The sequence below is a fragment of the Coenobita brevimanus genome, chromosome 24 (genome assembly GCF_032717465.1).
Source record: "Coenobita brevimanus isolate Jiangsu-jjx chromosome 24, ASM3271746v2, whole genome shotgun sequence".
NCBI lineage: Eukaryota > Metazoa > Arthropoda > Malacostraca > Decapoda > Coenobitidae > Coenobita > Coenobita brevimanus.
In genome coordinates, this window is record NC_136977.1 from 7,314,990 (window position 1) to 7,334,988 (window position 19,999).

Genomic DNA, 19,999 nt, shown 5'->3' on the forward strand with positions numbered 1-19,999 from the left:
ACATCAAATCACTATTGTACATTGCATTGTGAGATACAAACAATAAAAACTGTACAGTACACATTATATGAGGAGAAACATAACACAGAGACCAGGTTGAGGTGTTTAATGGATGTTGGGGGTAAGTATCCACTTTTTATCACCACCACTGCCTCCCGGCCCTCCCCCCACACCACCAGGCCCTTTCCCCACACTACCAGGTATAGTAGAGGCCATTGAACCGTGAGAATCCAACACAATGGAGCTAGCACGCTCGTACACAATGGCGGGAATGGGTGGACAGAGTGTTGACATGACGTCATTCAAGATGGCGGTGGGTTGCGGGCGGGCGGTGCAGGAAATTCAAAGTTCAAAATATTGTCCCAAACCCAAAATTTGTGCGCGAAAATCGATTTTTTTCAAGCGAAAGTGGAAGTTAGGGAATATTTGGTGCATGCTGCGCAAGCGGATTCCGCGAATCCTGCTGTAGCGAAAGTTGGTGCACTACTGTACACTACAACTTCCCTGAATCCTGGATTTTTTTTTAACGAGATGTGTCTAGATACAGTATAGGACTTTTGACCATTTTGCCAGATGCAGACCATGCTATATTCATAAACCACTGGATAGATTAGGGTTTGGAGAGAAGTGGTGTTCAATTCAGTTTGGACTGCAGTGGTGTTTAGTACACTGTATTACACATGACCTCATACTGCTAGATGTATAACAATATTTTAAGACTCACAATAAACACTTATGACCAGACTTTGGGTTGCAGCCATAAAAAGTTCAAAACCACTGGAAGAGAGAGTGACTGTTCCTATTCTATACCATATATTTATCATCATCATCATCATCAGTGAAACATTTATTCCAAACTAAAGATGGGATGAGGTAGGATCCAGAAGGAAGGGAAGAAAAGATACAAAAGTGAGAGAACTATCAACAGCATGTCCAGTGAAGCAGGTCACAAAATTATATACATAATATTCAACCCTTCAAAATCTTGGTTCCACCTCACAAGCAAGAACATCTGCACATTTTTTTTTTTTTTTTTTTTTTTTTTTTTTGTCCATCCATCCATCATGCAATCCTATGCCTCCCCATGAGGAATGTAGGGGCCCAGGGCTAGGCAAGTTGGTCCTGACATTTAAGATGAGAGTGGCCAGCCTCACTCATCCGTGAGTGGCATTATGTGAGCAATAAACCCCAACCACCCCTTAGATGTAAACCTACACAGGCTGAATCCAATTGGAGCGCCTTAATTGCCCACTAAACCACCAGGTGCCATAATTTGGTTAGCAGCCGTGGCTCAGTGAGTTAGAGCACTCCACTCTGACTGAAGGGTTAGAGGATCGAATCCACCCAAGGGTCATTGGTAGACATCAGGAAGGGCATCCGGTCATAAAATGCTACGTGCTCCAGTCCAAAAGTCCTCTACCCAGGGGCAATGCCTTAGCCCTTCAGGGATACCAGGCGTAAAACCAAATTATTTATTTATTACTGTACTGTATTTACATTTTACCAAACATTGTAAATGGTTTCCTGGTATACAGGAAACCATTTGGCTTGTCACTCAGTGTACAGTCACCCATAGGAAAGAGTGAAGGAAAGAAATAAAGACAAAAGAGGATGTGTAAGGTCACCCATAGGCAGAAGGAAGAGGAAAGAATGAAGAAAAGAAAGACAGAAGAGGAAGGACGGAAGAGTGGAAAGGGTAGACCCCCAAAGCAGCACTGCATCGAGTGAGTGGATGGTGAGTGCCCCCACCTACCACCAATCTTTCTTTAGAGAAACATATCAACATTCACCTGTCATACAGAGTCATTCCACTGACTATAAAGTTTTAAAAAAGTGTGTGTGTGTGTGTGTGTGTGTGTGTGTGTGTGTGTGTGTGTGTGAGGGGGGGAGGTACCAAACCAATGCCATGTGCTTTTCTGTATATACTTCATCCAGCTAATCTGATGCCTTGTCAGTACTGTATAATTATCTTAAACTTCCTTACCTCACATTCTCACACATTCATTTAGTAATTTTAACCAACTTCTTCTTCGCCTACCACACTTCCCACCTTTAAACACAAACACATACCTATTGCACAATTTTACCTAGATCCCTTTTCCCCATAGCACCATACATCAAAGCCTATTCTCATCTAAATTTTTGTCAACAGACCTCCTTACTTTACATCTATCATAAATCGTACTATGTTCATTATATTTTGCAATGCATGAATACAAAACAAATTCCTTGAGAGCTCCACATCTGTGTTCATCCTCACTGTTCTTTCAACCTCCATATCCCATCAAGCACATACCCTTCTTATTAGATGATGCCCTTGCAACAACACATACACCTTTAGCATTCCTAACCAAGCAACTGATTATATTTTCTTAAATGTTTTCTATACAAAGTAAATACAAGAAGCAGATATATGAAACATAACAAAGGCACTTACAGTACTTCATGATCAAGTGCTACATGTACAGTCCAATGACAGTCCTAAATTTGAACAAAATGTTTCTTTCCTCTACCAGACAGTACTGTAACTTCAAAGTTTTCTCATACAGTACAAAGAATATTTTCCCACAATCTTCATGTTCATATACCTGTGTTTATTACTTTCTAACAGACTGAATATAAATTTACTAAAGAGCACATTCAAAATGGCTTAAAAAGAATTGATAGGTTTTATTTTATACTTATATACAACCAACTTAACCCCTATTCTGTGTACGTTTAATGAACTTGGGTGCTTCTAACTTGTAAACTGTTGAGTTGTTCCATATTCAGCAACCTCTGGAATTATCAATAAATCTGAAGTATGGAACTCTTCAACATGGAAATTCTTTAACACATGTAAAACAGACAGACTGACAGGACAGAACACAAAAGAAGCCTTACTGAATTACAGTCACTATTTGTTTTACGATGGGGTTATGTCAGGTCATACCTTATTGTATAATGATTTTATCATAAATCGGGAGATTGAAACACATTATAGAAGGGGGGTTATGTCAACTCAGCTTCCCAAAGTCACCTACCCAAGACTGAAATAAAAATGACAACCCACCTTAATCACTTCCTGTGTCAGTCCACGTTGTCTCCAAGACCAAAACAAACACTATCACACCAATGCAGGCGGCATTACTCACATACAGTAAATCGTTGCAACAACACAACAATCACACTTGTGTAACGTTGGCCTGGTGCTACACAATGTATAGGCCTACTGTAGCATGATGCTTGGCTGAGAGGTGACGACAGCAGGGGGGGGGGAGGGCACACGTGAACGAGTGGAAAAGACTGGGCTTTGAAGGGATGGCGGACAACAACGGAACCAAAACAATGCTCTGCATGCTGGGGCCACCATCTTGCCTGAGACAAGCGACTGTCGTCTTGCATGTGCCTGGCGCTTCGTACGAAATTTTCCGAGGGCAATATCGTTATAGCGGGAAATTCATCAGAAAGTGGATTTTGGGGTGGAACTTTTCTGTTATCATTGTAGTGAATTATTGTATACCGAATCAATGTAAAACGAGTAGTGACTGTATGCAAATAAAAAAGCAAAATAAAGCAGATTTTATGCATATCTCTTATATATATATATATATATATATATATATATATAGTAAAAGCTTGATATAACGAACATGGGATAAAACGGAAGCTTGAGAAAACAGAACGACTTTTTCCCGTAAGGTACTCGCAACATACCGGAAGTTTGCTGTTCTCTCGCGAGGCGTCCGGTTTTCGTAACGGAAACAAGCCGTTATTATTGTGGGTTCTGACTGCTGTGTGTGTACCATTATGACTAGCATAGGCAGCATGTGTGTGTGTAGAAAAAAAAAGCTATTTAGTAGCAACTGTGTATAGACTTCAGGTCACTAGTTTGGGAAGAAATATCGGAAAAATCACAAATTTCCTGAAAATTCCGTTCCATCTACGGTTTTGGAATGGAAGCTTGAAAATACAGAATATCTGATAAAATGGAATAGGGGTTGCCTGAATTATTCTGTTATATCAAGCTTTTATTGTATCTATCTATCTATAAACAGTATAAAGCTAACTTCAGCTCATACTGTTTAACAGAACTATTCACTATGCAGCTTATGGATACAATATATACAACAAATGGTAATATACATTTTAAATTCCTAGTCATGCTCTTAAAAAAAAAAAAGTCACTTGATTTCTTTTTAATATATAGGGTCTATGCATTAAGACTGGAGAGAGGTAAAATAATTTACAGTAGAGTATTGTACAATATTACAGAATGCAGTACTACTGTACATGTACAGTTAATCAATGGCATCATAGAGTATGGACATGATATAATGTTTGAACATACTTGAATGTACTATCTACTGGTCCAACACCATAGGTTCAGTACTTGGTTATGATATTAAATTATCTGTGAGTAAATCAGGGATAAATAACACCAATTATATAATGCATAATCGTAAGTACCAACACTGGCGGTTAACTCTGTATACAAACCACAGGATGAAGATTTTGTATTTAGCTTCTGATGCCTCATAATACACCCAAGGTATTAGTCAAATCAGGCATATTATTGTTAGGAGAACTTGATATAAGTAAGTTGAAATACCTGATAATTATCATCATCATCATCATGAACATCCTAATGCACCTTATAGTGTACAAAGGTCCAGAACAAGGTTCTTCTTCCATCTTTATAACTCTTTTTCTACGTCTGCCTTCCTCTCTTCCTTTTTCTCCCATATTTACTATCACATTTTATTACTCTTCTTTCCTTTTCAGGCAGCTTTACACTGAATGACAAGCCTAATGGTTTCCTGTAAGCCAGGAAACCATTTACAATGCCGGGTGGTAACCAAATAACCAACTTATACAGCATGTGTTATCTATGTACACATCAGCAAGTGGGTTGGCGGAGGTTTAATGCCCCGCCTAATAAAATTACTAACTTAAACGGCCACTCCTCATGGGATTATGGCATCTGGCTATAGATATATCGATGGACAGATAGATGCAGAGGGAAAAGGATGCTCCAGGTACAATTTGTCCTTCCATGCTGTTAAGATAGACTCTACTGCTTGCAACACAACTGCTACAAAAAAAAGAGCTCTTAATGTAGAATTATTTCTGTTTCTTACATTCAAGTTTCATTTATAGAGATTTCTTCCATAACAACACTTTTCATAATATGTTCATATATAGTACACACTAATGCTGGTCAGGTTAAAAAAATTTTGCATGATGTGATTACAACACATATACTGTACTGTAATGCATGTCGCATTTCTGACCATTGCACCTGCCCCTCCTTCCCACTGTGTGGCACATGACTGTGCAGAGGTCTACTCTGCACATCCACTGCCCTTCTCCCTCCTTCCTCCCTCACATCAAGCTTATTTACCATCAGAGTTCATTTTAAAAACAATAAGTGTGCTTATATGTTTACCAATGTGTTGTTCAGGATTCCTTTTGAATGCCTGGTACTTTTATGGCCTTTGTGGAAGGTTAAGGCAAGCTTAAGAGGGGTCATTAGGAGTGACAATGAGGATAGTTGTGGCAAAATTCTGTTTTTTCCCCATCGGCTCTGTTGTTTCTAGAATGCACATGTCCATGATATACACACCGAATGCTGTCCAAAATGGCACATTATAGATGTAGGTTCTTTACTCTTATCCATACTTCCCTTAGAAATCTCTACAATTAACTATCAAGCATATCATTGTGCCACAGAGAACACTGCACACTATGTCAATATTTTGAATGATGGGGTACATATACTTAGGAAGTATAAACAGGAAGAAAATATGGATGGTACTGTATGTGCTAATTTCTCATTCAACATACGTTCAGTAAGCATACTTCTGTAACTCAGCAATCAATTAACCCATCAGCCACAGCAAAATTATTTCTTGCCTTTCTTGTGGTGCAAGAAAAACTCCAGTTTTAGTTATCTTAAAATGGGTCTACTCTTTGGAAATGAGAGCAAACTTGTTGAAGTATGAGTATCCATAATGTAAGGCCAATACTGTAGCTCCTGTAATCTGTATAATTATAATGATGTTAAGCTCCAAGATTTACACCCTGCATTGAAAAATGCAGTTTTTAGTTTCATGATGTATTATGTCCCCAAGCTTGTTCAATCTGTATATGGATGGGATTATAAAAGAGATACAAGGTAGGGCAGTGGATGTTGGAGTGACCCTAACAAGAGAGGGCAGTGTTTGGAAACTCCCTGTGGTGTTGTTTGCAGATGGTACCGTATTGTTAAGTGAAGACAAAGGGGAACTGCAAGGCTTGGTGAATGAGTTTGGGAGTGTGTGTACGAAACTGAATATAAAAGTGAATGTAGGGAAGAGTAAATTGTGATCTTCGAGAGAAGTGAAGTCACTGAATGTACAGTGAGGCTGGATGAGGAGGAAATGGTAAATGTGAGTGCGTTTAAGTACAGTAATTGGGTAGTGTGATGAGTAATGATGGAAGTTTAGAGGGTGAAGTGCCTGAAAGGGTACAGCTGGGAAGAAAGGTTGCTGGTTCTTTGAAAGCAGTGATAAGAAACAGGGAAGTGAACATGGAAGTAAAAAAGTTACTGCTTGACAGTACTGTGATACCAACTCTAAAATAGAGAAGTGAAGCTTGGACCTTAAGTGAGAGCAGTGAAAATGAGTTATTTGAAAGGAGCATGTGGAGTTACATGGAGAGACAGACTGACAAATGAGGAAGTGAAGCAGCGCTGTGGTGTGGATGTGGATGCAACAGGAAGCGTTAGGAGAAATACATTGAGGTGGTTTGGCCACGTGGAGAGGATGGAGAACAAGAGACTTGCAAGGAGAGTACGTGAGTGAGGTGGAGGAGGGGGAGGGGGAGGGGGAGGGGGAGGGGGAGGCTGAGGATGAGATGGAGGGATGGAGTGGAGAGGTTTATGAGCTGGGAGCAAGGCAGTAAAGTGGCACTGGACAGGGCGATGTGGTGGCGATTTGTTTGTGGCCACAACTTACAGGATTGAGGCGTCTGGCAACAAGTAGATAGATAGATAGAGTTTCATGATGGTGATGAGATGATAACTACTGGTTAAAACAATTTCCATCAAACCAATCACTGTGATGAAATCCTTTTGCTTTCCCCTTGCCACCACTAACTGATTTGAATCACCTGATGAGAAACCTCATGTACTGTACTAAACAGGCTACATCTTCAACATGATGATGTCTTTTATTCTATTTAGATAATATAGACAGGACTGGTTCAAAGTTTGGTGAATAGGGTGTATGTGCATAAATGTATTTAAGCGTGGGCAAGGTAGGCCAAACCGAGGGATGGATTCCTCTGAGTGCAAAAGTGTGATATGGAGGTTGAAGATGCTAAGGAATTGGCATGGGATGAAAATGGACTGTATACCAACATAAACGAGACATGGGTTGTACCTCCTTTTTAATAATGTAGTCAATGGAATGACTATTTCACAAGTGTCAATGAGGTCCACCTATGGAAAAAAAAATCTTTAATACAGTATCTGTCATTATAAATATCTATCTATATATAGCACAAAAAGAATGTGTAAAAGACATTTGTTTGTAAAGTGGAGACAAGATTTAATAGCTAGGATGATCTCTGAATGACTGCGACCTATTTCACTGGGCATGTTGTTCAATAGTTCTTACATAGCTGCCTTCATTTTCTTTGCTTCTGGATCCAACTGCACCTCATTCAAGCTCTTTGTGAGAATTAGGGTTCAGATGGTGATGATGATGATGATGATGGTAACTGTCACATGTTTCATTTGACTTAAAGGAAGATCCCTAGAACTGAAGGTGGTAGAAGAAATCTCCGGCAACCCCTTCAGCATGATGACAACTTTTTCATTTTATTCTGACTAATTCAAGGAGACCCCTGAGTTTCAAGGAGTTAATAACTCATTGCGTACATGGGTTTATGAATACCCTGTAATTTTCAGGATTTTTTTTTTTTTTTTCATGGTATGAATCTGGGGCTCAAAATGTAACACAGCGTGGACGATTAAATGGGTGCTCTTTGTGCTGGCTATTTCTTTCATATGCTAGCATACATTCTGTGCCTGTCAGTTTATATCAATGATGTATGCAAACACGGACATTCACCAAGACAGCCATTACAACACATTTATGCAACACTCTCATTATTAACATTTTCTGATTCATGCTGGACGGGCATGGGAAAAGGTTATTTTTAGCCTTCACTTTTCTTCCAAGGGATTGGTCATATTCTGCAACTAACCTTACATACATTACTATGAAATAATACAGATAATTGACAAAACTAGCATTCTTATGAATCATTATGGTTATATTTTTCTAATTTTTGTGTTCATTATTTTATTCACTGTAGTTGTAATGCCTGAACACATATGCAACTTAACATATGTTATATGCAGCATGGATGCAAATATGCAGGAAAACTATTAAACCGCATTATTCTATTAAAATGTCATATTTCATATAATGTATACCTAACTATACTGTGCAAGTAATTAAGATGAACCTGATGATTCTGATTGATGCTGTAAGAACCGTGATAAATGAAGCATTAAACTCATACTGTACTTTTTTTTATCAGTATATATATATATATATATATATATATATACTGTATGCTAATTTGTTATAGCTGTTCTGCCAATCTGTAACTTGTTAAGTATTAACCACATGTTAACCCGCCTCTACTGGCAGCCCGAGAGGTTGGGGCTACAAATATTATCATTAGCTGCAACTACTCCAAACCATCACAACAGCTGCCACCAACACTCACTGCCAAGAGATTAATGAGGTTTTAAGGTGTAAAGTCCTCAATGTAGTCTTCCACAAATTCTTAATAGCTAGTAAGCCTGCCTCTAGCAACATTAAAAAAAAAAAAAAAACACTCAGAAGCACTAAGCAGCTATGACTCACTTGGGCGGTCGGTCCCGGGCTCCATCAGAGTGTCAACATACGAGACCGGGAAGATGCCCTTGCGGTTGCCTATCCTCCCCTCATACCAGTTCTCATCCACACGCCGTGTCAACACCACCATCTCTCCTGCAAGGTAAGCAAATTTAACTGTAGCACCAGTCGAACAGGGCAGTACTCCCAAGGTGGATGGCAAGCTAGTGATAGGGGGAGCTGGAGCTCCCGTCTCACCAGTCCTCAGGACTTGATCCTGACCATCTCCCTTTGCTGAACATTTTCAGTGCTTTCATTTACACAGAGAGTAGGCCAGCATACTCTCTTAATACCTCTACCTTCAACTATCCACATCACACTACATTCACATATGATATCACACCTTCCATTCCCACTCTCTTTAGCAATGGCCGCTGCAATATTACTTTCAAACAAGGTGGTACCTCAGCTTGCCACCACCGGCGGGGTAGGGCTGGCGGCACAGGGTCCTCCCGGTCGCCATCAAGCGATTGTGCCAGCAGCGACTATTGCAATTTCTAGTCATGCTCGTCAACGGAGAAGTGAAAGTGCTGCCTTATTCTTCGCCAACATCCGTGGTCTTTGTACCAATTTAAATTCAGTTCATTTTTTCCCTACAGTCCATATCCCCTCTGGCCCTGTTCCTCACAGAACCACAAATCTCACCCTCTACTGAAATATCCCCATTTTGTTTTCCCGGTTACCATCTCCTCACAAACTTCCGTAACAAGGACGGCACCTGTTGTTATATCAAATCTCAATATGCAGTTGACACCATTTTAAACTTCACCTCATCCAGTTTTGATTACTCACTGTATAAACTAAATTGTCAAAATATTACCAAATATATCTGTGTGGTCTATCACTCCACCAATGCATCTTCAAAACCCAGTGTATTTAATTCACATCCGCACATCTGAGTAACCTTAACCTTGCCCTTAGTACCGAAATTACCATTTTGGGTGATTTTAACATACATAATGTTGAATGGTTATTGCATTCTGCCAGGACTGACAATGCCGGTCTAGAGTGTGAGCTGTTTGCAGATTCGTTTAATCTCACACAGCTGGTAAAGCAACCAACCAGAATACCAGATAATCCTGACCATAATGCCCATCTCTTGGATCTATTCCTGACAAATAATCCAGATCAATACAAGATAGAGGTATTATCTCCACTGGGATCCTCTGACCACAATCTCATCAAAGCCTCATTAGTTAGCCCTCCCAAACCTCCCTGTTCTGAACCTGTCAGGGTGACCTGATGGCACTTTGATAGGGCAAACTGGGATGGATTTAGAAATTATCTTGCTGACATTCCATGGCAGTCTTTCTTCTCTAGTGATGCCAATTCTACCCAGTCCCACACTTGCGACATAATACTAGCTGGTATGGATTTCTTCATGCCAAGTCAACAGTTCACTAAAAGATCGAACTCTCCAAAACGGTCTGATAGCAACTGTGCCAGAGCAACAGCCCAAAAATCATTAGCATATAACTCTTACTTAAAATAAAAAACATCTGAATCACTGCCCATTTAAAATTGCTAGAAACAATGCAAAAGCTGTAATAAATCTCGCTAAATCAAACTTTCTTCAAAATCAAGCATTAAAACTACTTAACCTTAATGACAATAAAATATTCTGGTCAACTCTCAATTCTTTCAATAATAATTTTAACAGGTCATCATCCATTCCCCCACTAAAATCTTCAGATGGTAACATTACAAATGACCCATGTGGGAAAGCGGATATCTTTGCCAGTACATTTGCCAGAAATTCTACCATACAGGAAGCCTGCCAGAAAGTTCCAGTACTAGAACTTGACTCTCCCAAAACTGTTCCACTTAAAATACAGACAAGATACGTAAAATCCATCCTAGACAATTTACCTACCAACAAAGCTCCAGGCTTGGATGAAATTCTGCCAATTGTTTTGAAAAAGTGTTCCCCAGAACTTGCCTCTGTTCTTTATTTAGACTATGCATACGTACTTCTTCATTCCCTAATTCATGGAAAGAAGCCAATATCCACCTAATTCCAAGAAAGGAAGTTCCTCTGCCCCCTCTGATTACAGACCAATAGCTATCACATCTTCTCTATCTCTACCTATTGCCAGATGCCTCAATCCCGTTTGGGGTGGCCACAAACAAATCGTCTCCACGTCGCCCTATCCCCCGCCATTTTGTTGCCCTGCTTCCAACTCACACCCCCCTCTCTCATATACCTCTCCACCCTATCCCTCCATCTCATCCTCAGCCTCCCCCTCCCTCTCCCCCCCTCCACCTCACTCACATACACTCTCTTCATCAGTCTTTCACCCTCCATCCTCTCCACATGGCCAAACCACCTCAGTGTATTCCTCCTAATGCTTCCTATCACATCCACATCCACACCACAAAGCTCTTTTATATCCTCATTTGTCAGCCTATCTCTCCATGTGACTCCACAGGCTCCTCTTAAATAACTCATTTCCACTGCTCTCACTCTTGACTTGTGTCCTTCCAACAACGTCCAAGCTTCATTTCCATACGTTGGAATTGGTATCACAATACTGTCATGTAGTAACTTTTTCACTTCCATGCTCACTTCCCTGTTTCTTATCACTGCTTTCAAGAAACCAACAACCTTTCTTCCCTGCTATACCCTTTCAAGCACTTCACCCTCCAAACCTCCATCCTTACTCATCATACTACCCAAGTACTTAAACGTACTCACATTTTCCAATTCCTCAACATCCAACCTCGCTGTACATTCATTGACTTCACCTTTCTCAAAGACCATCACTTTACTCTTCCCTACATTCACCTTTAGATTCTGTTTCTTACACACTCTCCCAAACTCATCCACCAAGCCTTGCAGCTCCCCTTCGTCTTCACTCAACAACACATCTTCTCTTGGCAAGGTATTTGAAACTTTAATTAATAAGCACATAGTTAAACATCTTGAATCCAACAACTTAATTAGTGACAGACAATATGGTTTTTGCCATGAAAGATGCACCATTGAAATACTCAATCTCCTGACTCATAATATCCATCAATCAATCAACCTACATGGAGAAACTCATGCAGTAGCCCTTGATATTTCTAAAGCTTTCGACAGAGTATGGCACCGTTCCCTGCTGTCCAAACTCCCTTACTATGGACTAAAGTCTTTTGTTCCTTTGATTTCCTCATATCTCAGCGATAGAAAAATATGAGAAATAGCAGATGACGTATATTCCAATTTCCACTCATTTAACACCGGCATGCCGCAGGAATCAGTTCTGACGCCAACCCTTTTCCTGGTATTAATGATCTCTTATCTGTCACCCACAATCCCATCCATTCATATGCAGATGACTCTTCATAGTTCATTCACACTCACACATCCATTTACAAAGTCTGATATCTCTAACTTTCAACTCAGTACAGCCATCTCCATAAATCAAGACTTATCTACAATCAGTGAATGGGGACAAAACAACCTTGTCTCATTTAATGCTAGTAAAACTAAATATATACATTTTACTAATAGACAGGTATTGCCAGATTTGTATATTACTATCAATGCTACTAATAATCCCATCTCCAAAAGTATTGAAGTTCTTGGCGACTCACTTAACAATGCCCTCAGCTGGACCTCTCATGTCAGATCACTTGTTAAAACTGCCTCAAAGAAACTTGGATTATTGTACAGAGTCCGTAACTTCTTCACTGACGAGTAATTAGCTATAATTTATAAGAGTCATGTGTGCTCTCAGCTTGAATACTGCTCACCCTTGTGGAATGGATGTGGGGAGGTTGCATTAAAACAACTAGACAAAATTCAGAACAAAGCTGTTAGAATTATTAATAACCCTGCTATTACAAATAAACTACCTCCCCTACAAGTAAGAGGGAATGTTGCCTCCCTTGCATTATTTTACAGATATTTTTATGGCAAATGCTCAGACGAAGTTGCGTCCAATGTGCCACCTCTCCATGGCTTCCCTCGTGCTACATGGGGCATCTGGTAGCACTCATGACTGGAATGTCACTCAGCCATATTGCAGAACTTCTGCCTATCAGAATTCTTTCATTTCCCGAACTGCATCTCTCTGGAACTCGCTTCCCCAGAGTTGTTTCTCTCCAAACTTCAATCTACAGCTGTTCAAGTCTGTTACTGATATTTTATGAATAGAGGACACCAGTAATCTGGTGTATGGATTACACTCAATCCTCGTAAATTGTGTGTTCATAAATCACGGATTCGTAAATCACAGCTAAGTGGCCGTCAGACTGCTGCCAACCTTAACCCGTCACGTCCCGAGGTTTTCCGCACCTCCGACATCCCCCAGTCCCGAGGTATTTTCGATTTTTTTTTTTTTGGCTAAAACCTTCGCTTTTGCTGAGAAACATCAAAAATTCATAGAGAAATCGCTCACCTGAGGTTTAAAGTGCCCAATCCAGGTAGGAGTTCCTCCTTACCTGAGTGGGTTTTCTAACATGCTGGCACCAAAGAAAACGAGTTCTATGGGAGGGTAACTATTTTATCCACTCATAAACGGTATTTATTTATTTACTTGGTACGAATGTATATGTAGTATGACAGTATATTGGTTTTCAAGCAGTAATAAAGGCATTATAAGCATTGTTTCACTCACTAACTAATCACCATACCTGACCTATTTTTGCCACACTACCTGATCATTATTTCTGGCTGTTTCTTCTTCTAATGCTATGTAAACATTGTCCTCCACATTGTCATCGATTGGGGAATCACTCTGGCCCTGAATAACTTTACTAGCCAGGTCACTGGTAACAGGTCCTTTGCCAAGACAATGCCGTGAGGGGGGGGAGGGGGGAGGTTATGCAGTGTAAGGCATTGTCCCTGCTTGGTATCTTGTACAGGAATAGAGGAAGGTGTCCCGTGTATACATACGAAAAATCACGTGCGAAAATTGAAAATTGTGCAAATTAGGCACCTTGCAATTGCACGACGTACTGGTACGTCACCGGGACTGGCAAATGCAAATTGTGGTGACGTACCCATACGTCGTCGGGACGGGGCGGGTTAAATCACTGCTAAGTCACGAAAATCGCGGACCTAGGCACCGAAGTGGGCCTTTTCCGAGGAGAACCATAAACCGTGGCATTCAAACTGAAAATCACAACCCAACAGCCAATCACCACGTGTCCCTGGTGGCAAGTGTGCATACTAATGCTGCCATGTTGTTGTTGTTCTTGTCCTGCCAGTCCGCATACTACAGACCATCGCCGTGGAGTACGAGAGCTACCTGCCTTTTTTGTGCAACTTCCCCCCACCTCCTACCTGCCATGGCCCCTCCCGACACCCCGATGAAGCGCTTTAAGCAGTATGGCGTCAAGAAGCTGCTGCCATTGTCATACAGTCAACATTTGGAGCTCATTCGTCGTGTTGAGAAGGGAAAGAAGTTTTCAAAGCTGGCGAAAGAGTTTGGGAAGAATGAGTGCCGAGAGGTTCTAAGTTCTTCCCAACACCACCCCACTCCATTCACTTATGCAACTTCATCATAGGATTAAAGTGAGATCCCTTAACACTGCTTATTTCTATTTAATACATGCACTGAATATTCCTAAATTTGAATGTTTGTGTTTGATGGTGCCTAGATGGGCGTAGGTAGGGTGCTGTGGGGGTGGGTTGGCTGAAGTCCAGACCCAAAGTAATTTTTCACATGAGTTATTATTCATAAATCACGGCAGTGGTCCAGACCCAAATTGCCGCAATTTACGAGGATTGAGTGTATTTTTTTATTCATTTGTTTCTCCTTCCTCTGTTCTATTATTATAATAAAAAAAAAAAAAAATGTTGTCAGTACAGTATGGTAGTGCCCCTTATTCAGTTTCATATGAAGCCACAGACATAAAAAGAACAAGGGACTCATTCAAGCCTCTACAGTACACTTCACAATTTTAAATGATCCTCATCAAAAGTCTGTACACTTTGCCAACCTTAATTAACCCCAAGGCTGCAGCATACCCATCAGACAAGATGTCTATGGTGTAGGACATTTGGGAAAAACTGACTTTTTCACATCATTTTTAAAAATACTCTTTTATTATATATTCATGAAGATCAATTGACAATTAAATAAATAAATCATTCTACACATGAATGAAACACAATAGAAGACTCCACCTGCCCCAGTTCACACAGTGTTGATTTTTTTTTTTTTTTGGCTGACATGCACCCAGGAGAGCACAAAGTAGCCAGCACTGGTCACCATGAGCAACAAAGTCTGCATTACCCTGCGTCTGGCCACATACCCAGCATAACATGCACCTTGCACCTAATGAAATGTAGAAAATATGAAAAATTAAATGAGCTTTTGGAAGATATGTGGCATGCTACTGAAAATGCCTATGACTTATGAAAAGCATGTTGCAGCAGAAGGCTTGAAACACTCCCACCTGTCTTTTTTGAAAGATCTCTCTCATGTTTTTATATGATTATGATATCCTTCTCAACTCTGATTATTAGTCTCCACCAACCTTTACTGAGGGACATTTCCATGGAGGTCTGAGCTTGGAAGTTAAATCTGGCCCGGGCTTGCCCTTCTGTGGGCTTCCTACTCAGAGTCTTCATATTTTCATAAGGCACAATCTGAAAAGTATGCAGACACTGTACAGTCTGGTGAATTAAGAAAGCTGGTACTGAGAACAAGCAACAAGTTGAAACACACTTATTGGTAGCGGTAACATGACGACAGGAGGCACTCAACATCTGGTTAATACCACTTCACGGTCTTATTATGGCTATCAGCAGATGACTGTATTCAACACAATTCAGCCTCTTGGTGTAAGATTTAGGCAGTATCTTCTAGAAGTAAACAGTATACATGTAGTATAGCCCAAGAGTATTGCACAGAACAATACTGATACAGTCTGTTAAACAATAATACTGCAGGACTATTAACTGATATTTCCTCTCCAACCACTGACTTTAAAAACTTGCCACTAGTATTAGGATATTTACCTCAACATAGTTGCAAGGGAAGATGCCAACAGACCCCCTCATCTCCCCCTCATACCAGTTCTTGTCTATCTGGCGTCGAATGAAGATCACGTCACCTTTGTTGAATGTCAGTTCCCTGTGTGGATTTAACGATACATGGAAAAGATAATATGTCAACGGTCCTTAATAAATCAAAATAAGGGTAATACCGTACTGTACTAACTTCAGTGATCATAATGATGTTGTGAAATAAATTATTCTGATTTTAGAGTACAATACTGTATTATATAGATATCAGAGTATATATTCCCTGGTGACAGGAGAGAAACATTACAACCCATGTTTTACTTATGTGTTGTTAAGGTGAATGAAAGGTGTAAACATAAGACAAGGCTCACAAGCCATGAAACAACAGACACCAAACATACTTTGCTTGAGGGGAACATCTCATATCAGTTTCCAAATCCAAATAAGTCTAGGAATACCGTACTGTACTAACTTTAGTGGTCATAATGATGCAGTGAAATAAATTAATTCTGATTTTAAAGTACAATTCTGTATGGTATAGATATCAGAGTATATATTCCCTGGTGACAGGAGAGAAACATTACAACCCATGTTTTACTTATGTGTTGTTAAGGTGAATGAAAGGTGTAAACATAAGACAAGCCTCACAAGCCATGAAACAACAGCCACCAAACATACTTTGCTTGAGGGGAACATTTCATATCAGTTTCGTTTTGTTTTCGTTTTTAAAGGCTCCAACATGCTTGCATGTGTCGGCCTTGGTCACCTAATGGCGGCTCTCCACGCTGCACGATCCATTGCAGCCTCCCTGTTCAGTCTCTTAACCATAAGGTCACACTTAATGAGCTCGTCCCATGTCTTTCTTGGTCTACCCCTCATAACCCCACCCCCAATATTAACACTTCTCACCTTCCTCACCCAATTACCATCCCCCATCCTCTCCACATGTCCAAACCACCTCAATCTACCTCACCTCATCACAACACCAATACACTCCAGTCCCATCCTACCTCTCAACTCTTCCATTGTAAACCCAGCCCCTCCAGGCCTTGGATGCAGGGACGCACTACACATCCACCTAATCATTGTCATTTCTGTATGTCTGAGCCGGTGAATATCTTCCTCCTTCACTGCCCAGATCTCACTACCATACAGCATTACACTCCTAACACATGCTGCATACAAAGACCCCTTAGCATGTAGGGAGAGTCCTCTCAATGTCAGGAGAGGCAAGAGCTCCCTGAACTTCTTCCAATCACTTCTTACCCTAGCCACAGAGCTAGCTCCAGCCCCACCTCCAGCACACAACATGTCTCCCAAATAACAAAACTCTTCCACACACTCAAGAGATTCACCAGCAAGTTCAATCCTTTCACGTCTGACAATCTCCACCTGCTCACCCCGACACGCCGTACACATAACATCAGCACTATCTTGCAGTCTACCTCTGATACCACTACATCTCTTATGTACCCATTTATCACACACACAGCACAAGATGGAATTACTTCCCACGCCCTTGTGGTGAACTGCACATGGCCACTCTCCCTCGTCTTTGACAGTACAGCCACCAACCCTAGATATCATCACTTTTGTTTTATCTGCATTTACCCTTAAACCCTTTTGCCCCATACCATCTCTCCACTTCCTAAACCTTTCCTCCGCCTCCCTTTCATTCTCTGCAATCAACACCAAATCATCAGCATACAACAACTCCCACGGGAGTCCGTTTCTAAAGTCACGTGAAAGGGCTTCAAGTACCATGATAAACAACATGGGACTCAAGACTGACCCCTGATGCACACCAACATCCATGGAAAACTCATCACTCAAATCTCCATTCACTCTTACCTGGGTGTGAGCACCCACATACATGGCCATAACCACCCTAACCAACCACTCCTCCAAGCCAAGCTTTCTCATTGCCCACTTCACCACCTCTCTAGGGACTCTGTCAAAGGCCTTTTCCAAATCAACAAAAACAAAATAAAGATCCCTTCTCCTACCAATATATTTTTCCTGAAGCTGTCGAACAATGAATATGGCATCAGTGGTCCCCCTACCTGGCATAAACCCAAACTGCATCTCATCAACATTCACTCTTTCTCTAATCGTTTTCATTTTTAAAGGCTCCAACATGCTTGCATGTGTCGGCCTTGGTCACCTAATGGCGGCTCTCCACGCTGCACGATCCATTGCAGCCTCCCTGTTCAGTCCCTTAACCCTAAGGTCACACTTAATGACCTCGTCCCATGTCTTTCTCGGTCTACCCCTCATAACCCCACCCCCAATATTAACACTTCTCACCTTCTTCACCCAATTATCATCCCCCATCCTCTCCACATGTCCAAACCACCTCAATCTACCTCTCCTCATCACAACACCAATACACTCCAGTCCCATCCTACCTCTCAACTCTTCCATTGTAAACTCTCTCTATTACCTTCATTATCTGATCTAAAAGCTTTATACCTCTATAATTTCCTCTTTCCAGGGCATCACCCTTCCCTTTATACACATTTACAATTACACTCTTCAGCCAATCATCTGGGACAACACACTCATAAATAATTCTATTTATCAGGTCAGTGACTAAACTCACCCCTATATCGCCTGAGGCCTTCAACATTTCGGCAGTCAACCCAGACACACCTGCTGCCTTCCCAACCCTCATCCTGCCTATTGCCTCACTCACAGTAGCAGTATCAATCAAAGGCCAAGAGCCAGACACTGGATCTGCTGGGTCCAAACCTTCCCTGTCCCAGTCAAACTCCTCATTCAACAAATGGCTGTAATGCTCTCTCCATGCATCTTTAATATCCTCACTGTTCACCACTACCCTTCCTTCATCATTCTTCACACACTGCTCACCTATAATATCACGATTATCCCTCTGCACTTGACATGCCACCCTAAATATCATATTTTTCCTTTCCCCATGATTTAGGTTATCAAGTAATAGTCTCTGTGACTCAGACTTTGCCCTGTATACCTCTCTTCTAGCCCTAAGCTTGGCAGCCAAATACTCCTCCTTGCTATCATCCTTCTTCCATTCCCGGAAAACCCTTCTTTTCTCCTTAACTGCATCTTCTACACCCTCATCCCACCACCGAGTTACTTTATGTCTTGGTGGTCCTCTTGTCCAACTGCATGTTACATCAGTAACTCTCACGAAATTGTTCTTGAGGGCTCTGTACTGTTCATTAACACCTCTGTCCACAGCTCCCTGTTCAGCCACCACTCTCCTCAACTCGCTATAGAAGGCATCCCTTACTACTTGGTTTTTCAGTTTCCATATTTTCCTCCTGGGTACATAAGTCCTCTTTTTCATCACTTGTTCTTTAAGCACCATATCACAAATCAATAGTTTGTGCTGCTGCACACATTCCTCACTTCCTATAACTTTAACATCCCTCACTAACCTCCTATCGGCCCTCCTAACCAGAAAATAATCTAACTGACTGCTATTTCCCCCAGACTCACACGTAATTAACCTACTGTCTCTTTTCCTAAAATATGTGTTGCACACAATCATGTCCGTTGCCTCCCCAAACTCGAGTATCCTTTCCCCTTCTACATTCCTTAGACCATATGCACATCCTCCATGCACTCCTTCATAACCTTGTGCTGCTTCACCTACATGACCATTTAAGTCCCCTCCCAAAATCACTATCTCATCATCCCGCATACCACCCACTACACGTACTAAATCATCCCAAAATCTATCTTTCTCTGATTCATCCAATCCTGCCTGTGGAGCATATGCTGATATAATCCCAGCTATCTTTCTTCCCAACAGAATTTTCACTACCAATATCCTATCACTTACTCTCAAAACATTCATAACATATTCTACCCATTTCTCTGCAACCATCACACCAACACCTCCATATCCGTCTGTCCCCCCCTGCCAAAACAACTTATAGCAACAGTCCTTCCCAACAATCTTTCTGGCTGATCCACCCCTGTACCGGACTTCCTGCAAACACGCCACATCCACCCACCTCCTACTGAATGCCTCAACTACTTCCCCCGCTCTTCCTCTCAAACTTCCCACATTCCATGAACCCACCCTCATCCCCATGGGTGATTTTCTGTCCTCAGG

At 41.1% G+C, this 19,999-nt stretch overlaps 1 protein-coding gene across 1 annotated transcript in view; it reads right to left on the reverse strand.

Annotated features, from left to right (window-relative positions):
- Positions 1–19,999, reverse strand: part of LOC145393486 (uncharacterized) — a 281,432-nt gene that overhangs the window by 19,724 nt on the left and 241,709 nt on the right. Inside the window, exons 21-23 of the mRNA XM_080267606.1 lie at positions 15,889–16,003; positions 15,405–15,516; positions 8,904–9,029 (exon numbers count right to left, since the gene is read on the reverse strand). Of these exons, the coding sequence (XP_080123732.1) occupies positions 8,904–9,029; positions 15,405–15,516; positions 15,889–16,003 (353 nt within the window). The remainder of the gene's footprint in view (positions 1–8,903; positions 9,030–15,404; positions 15,517–15,888; positions 16,004–19,999) is intronic.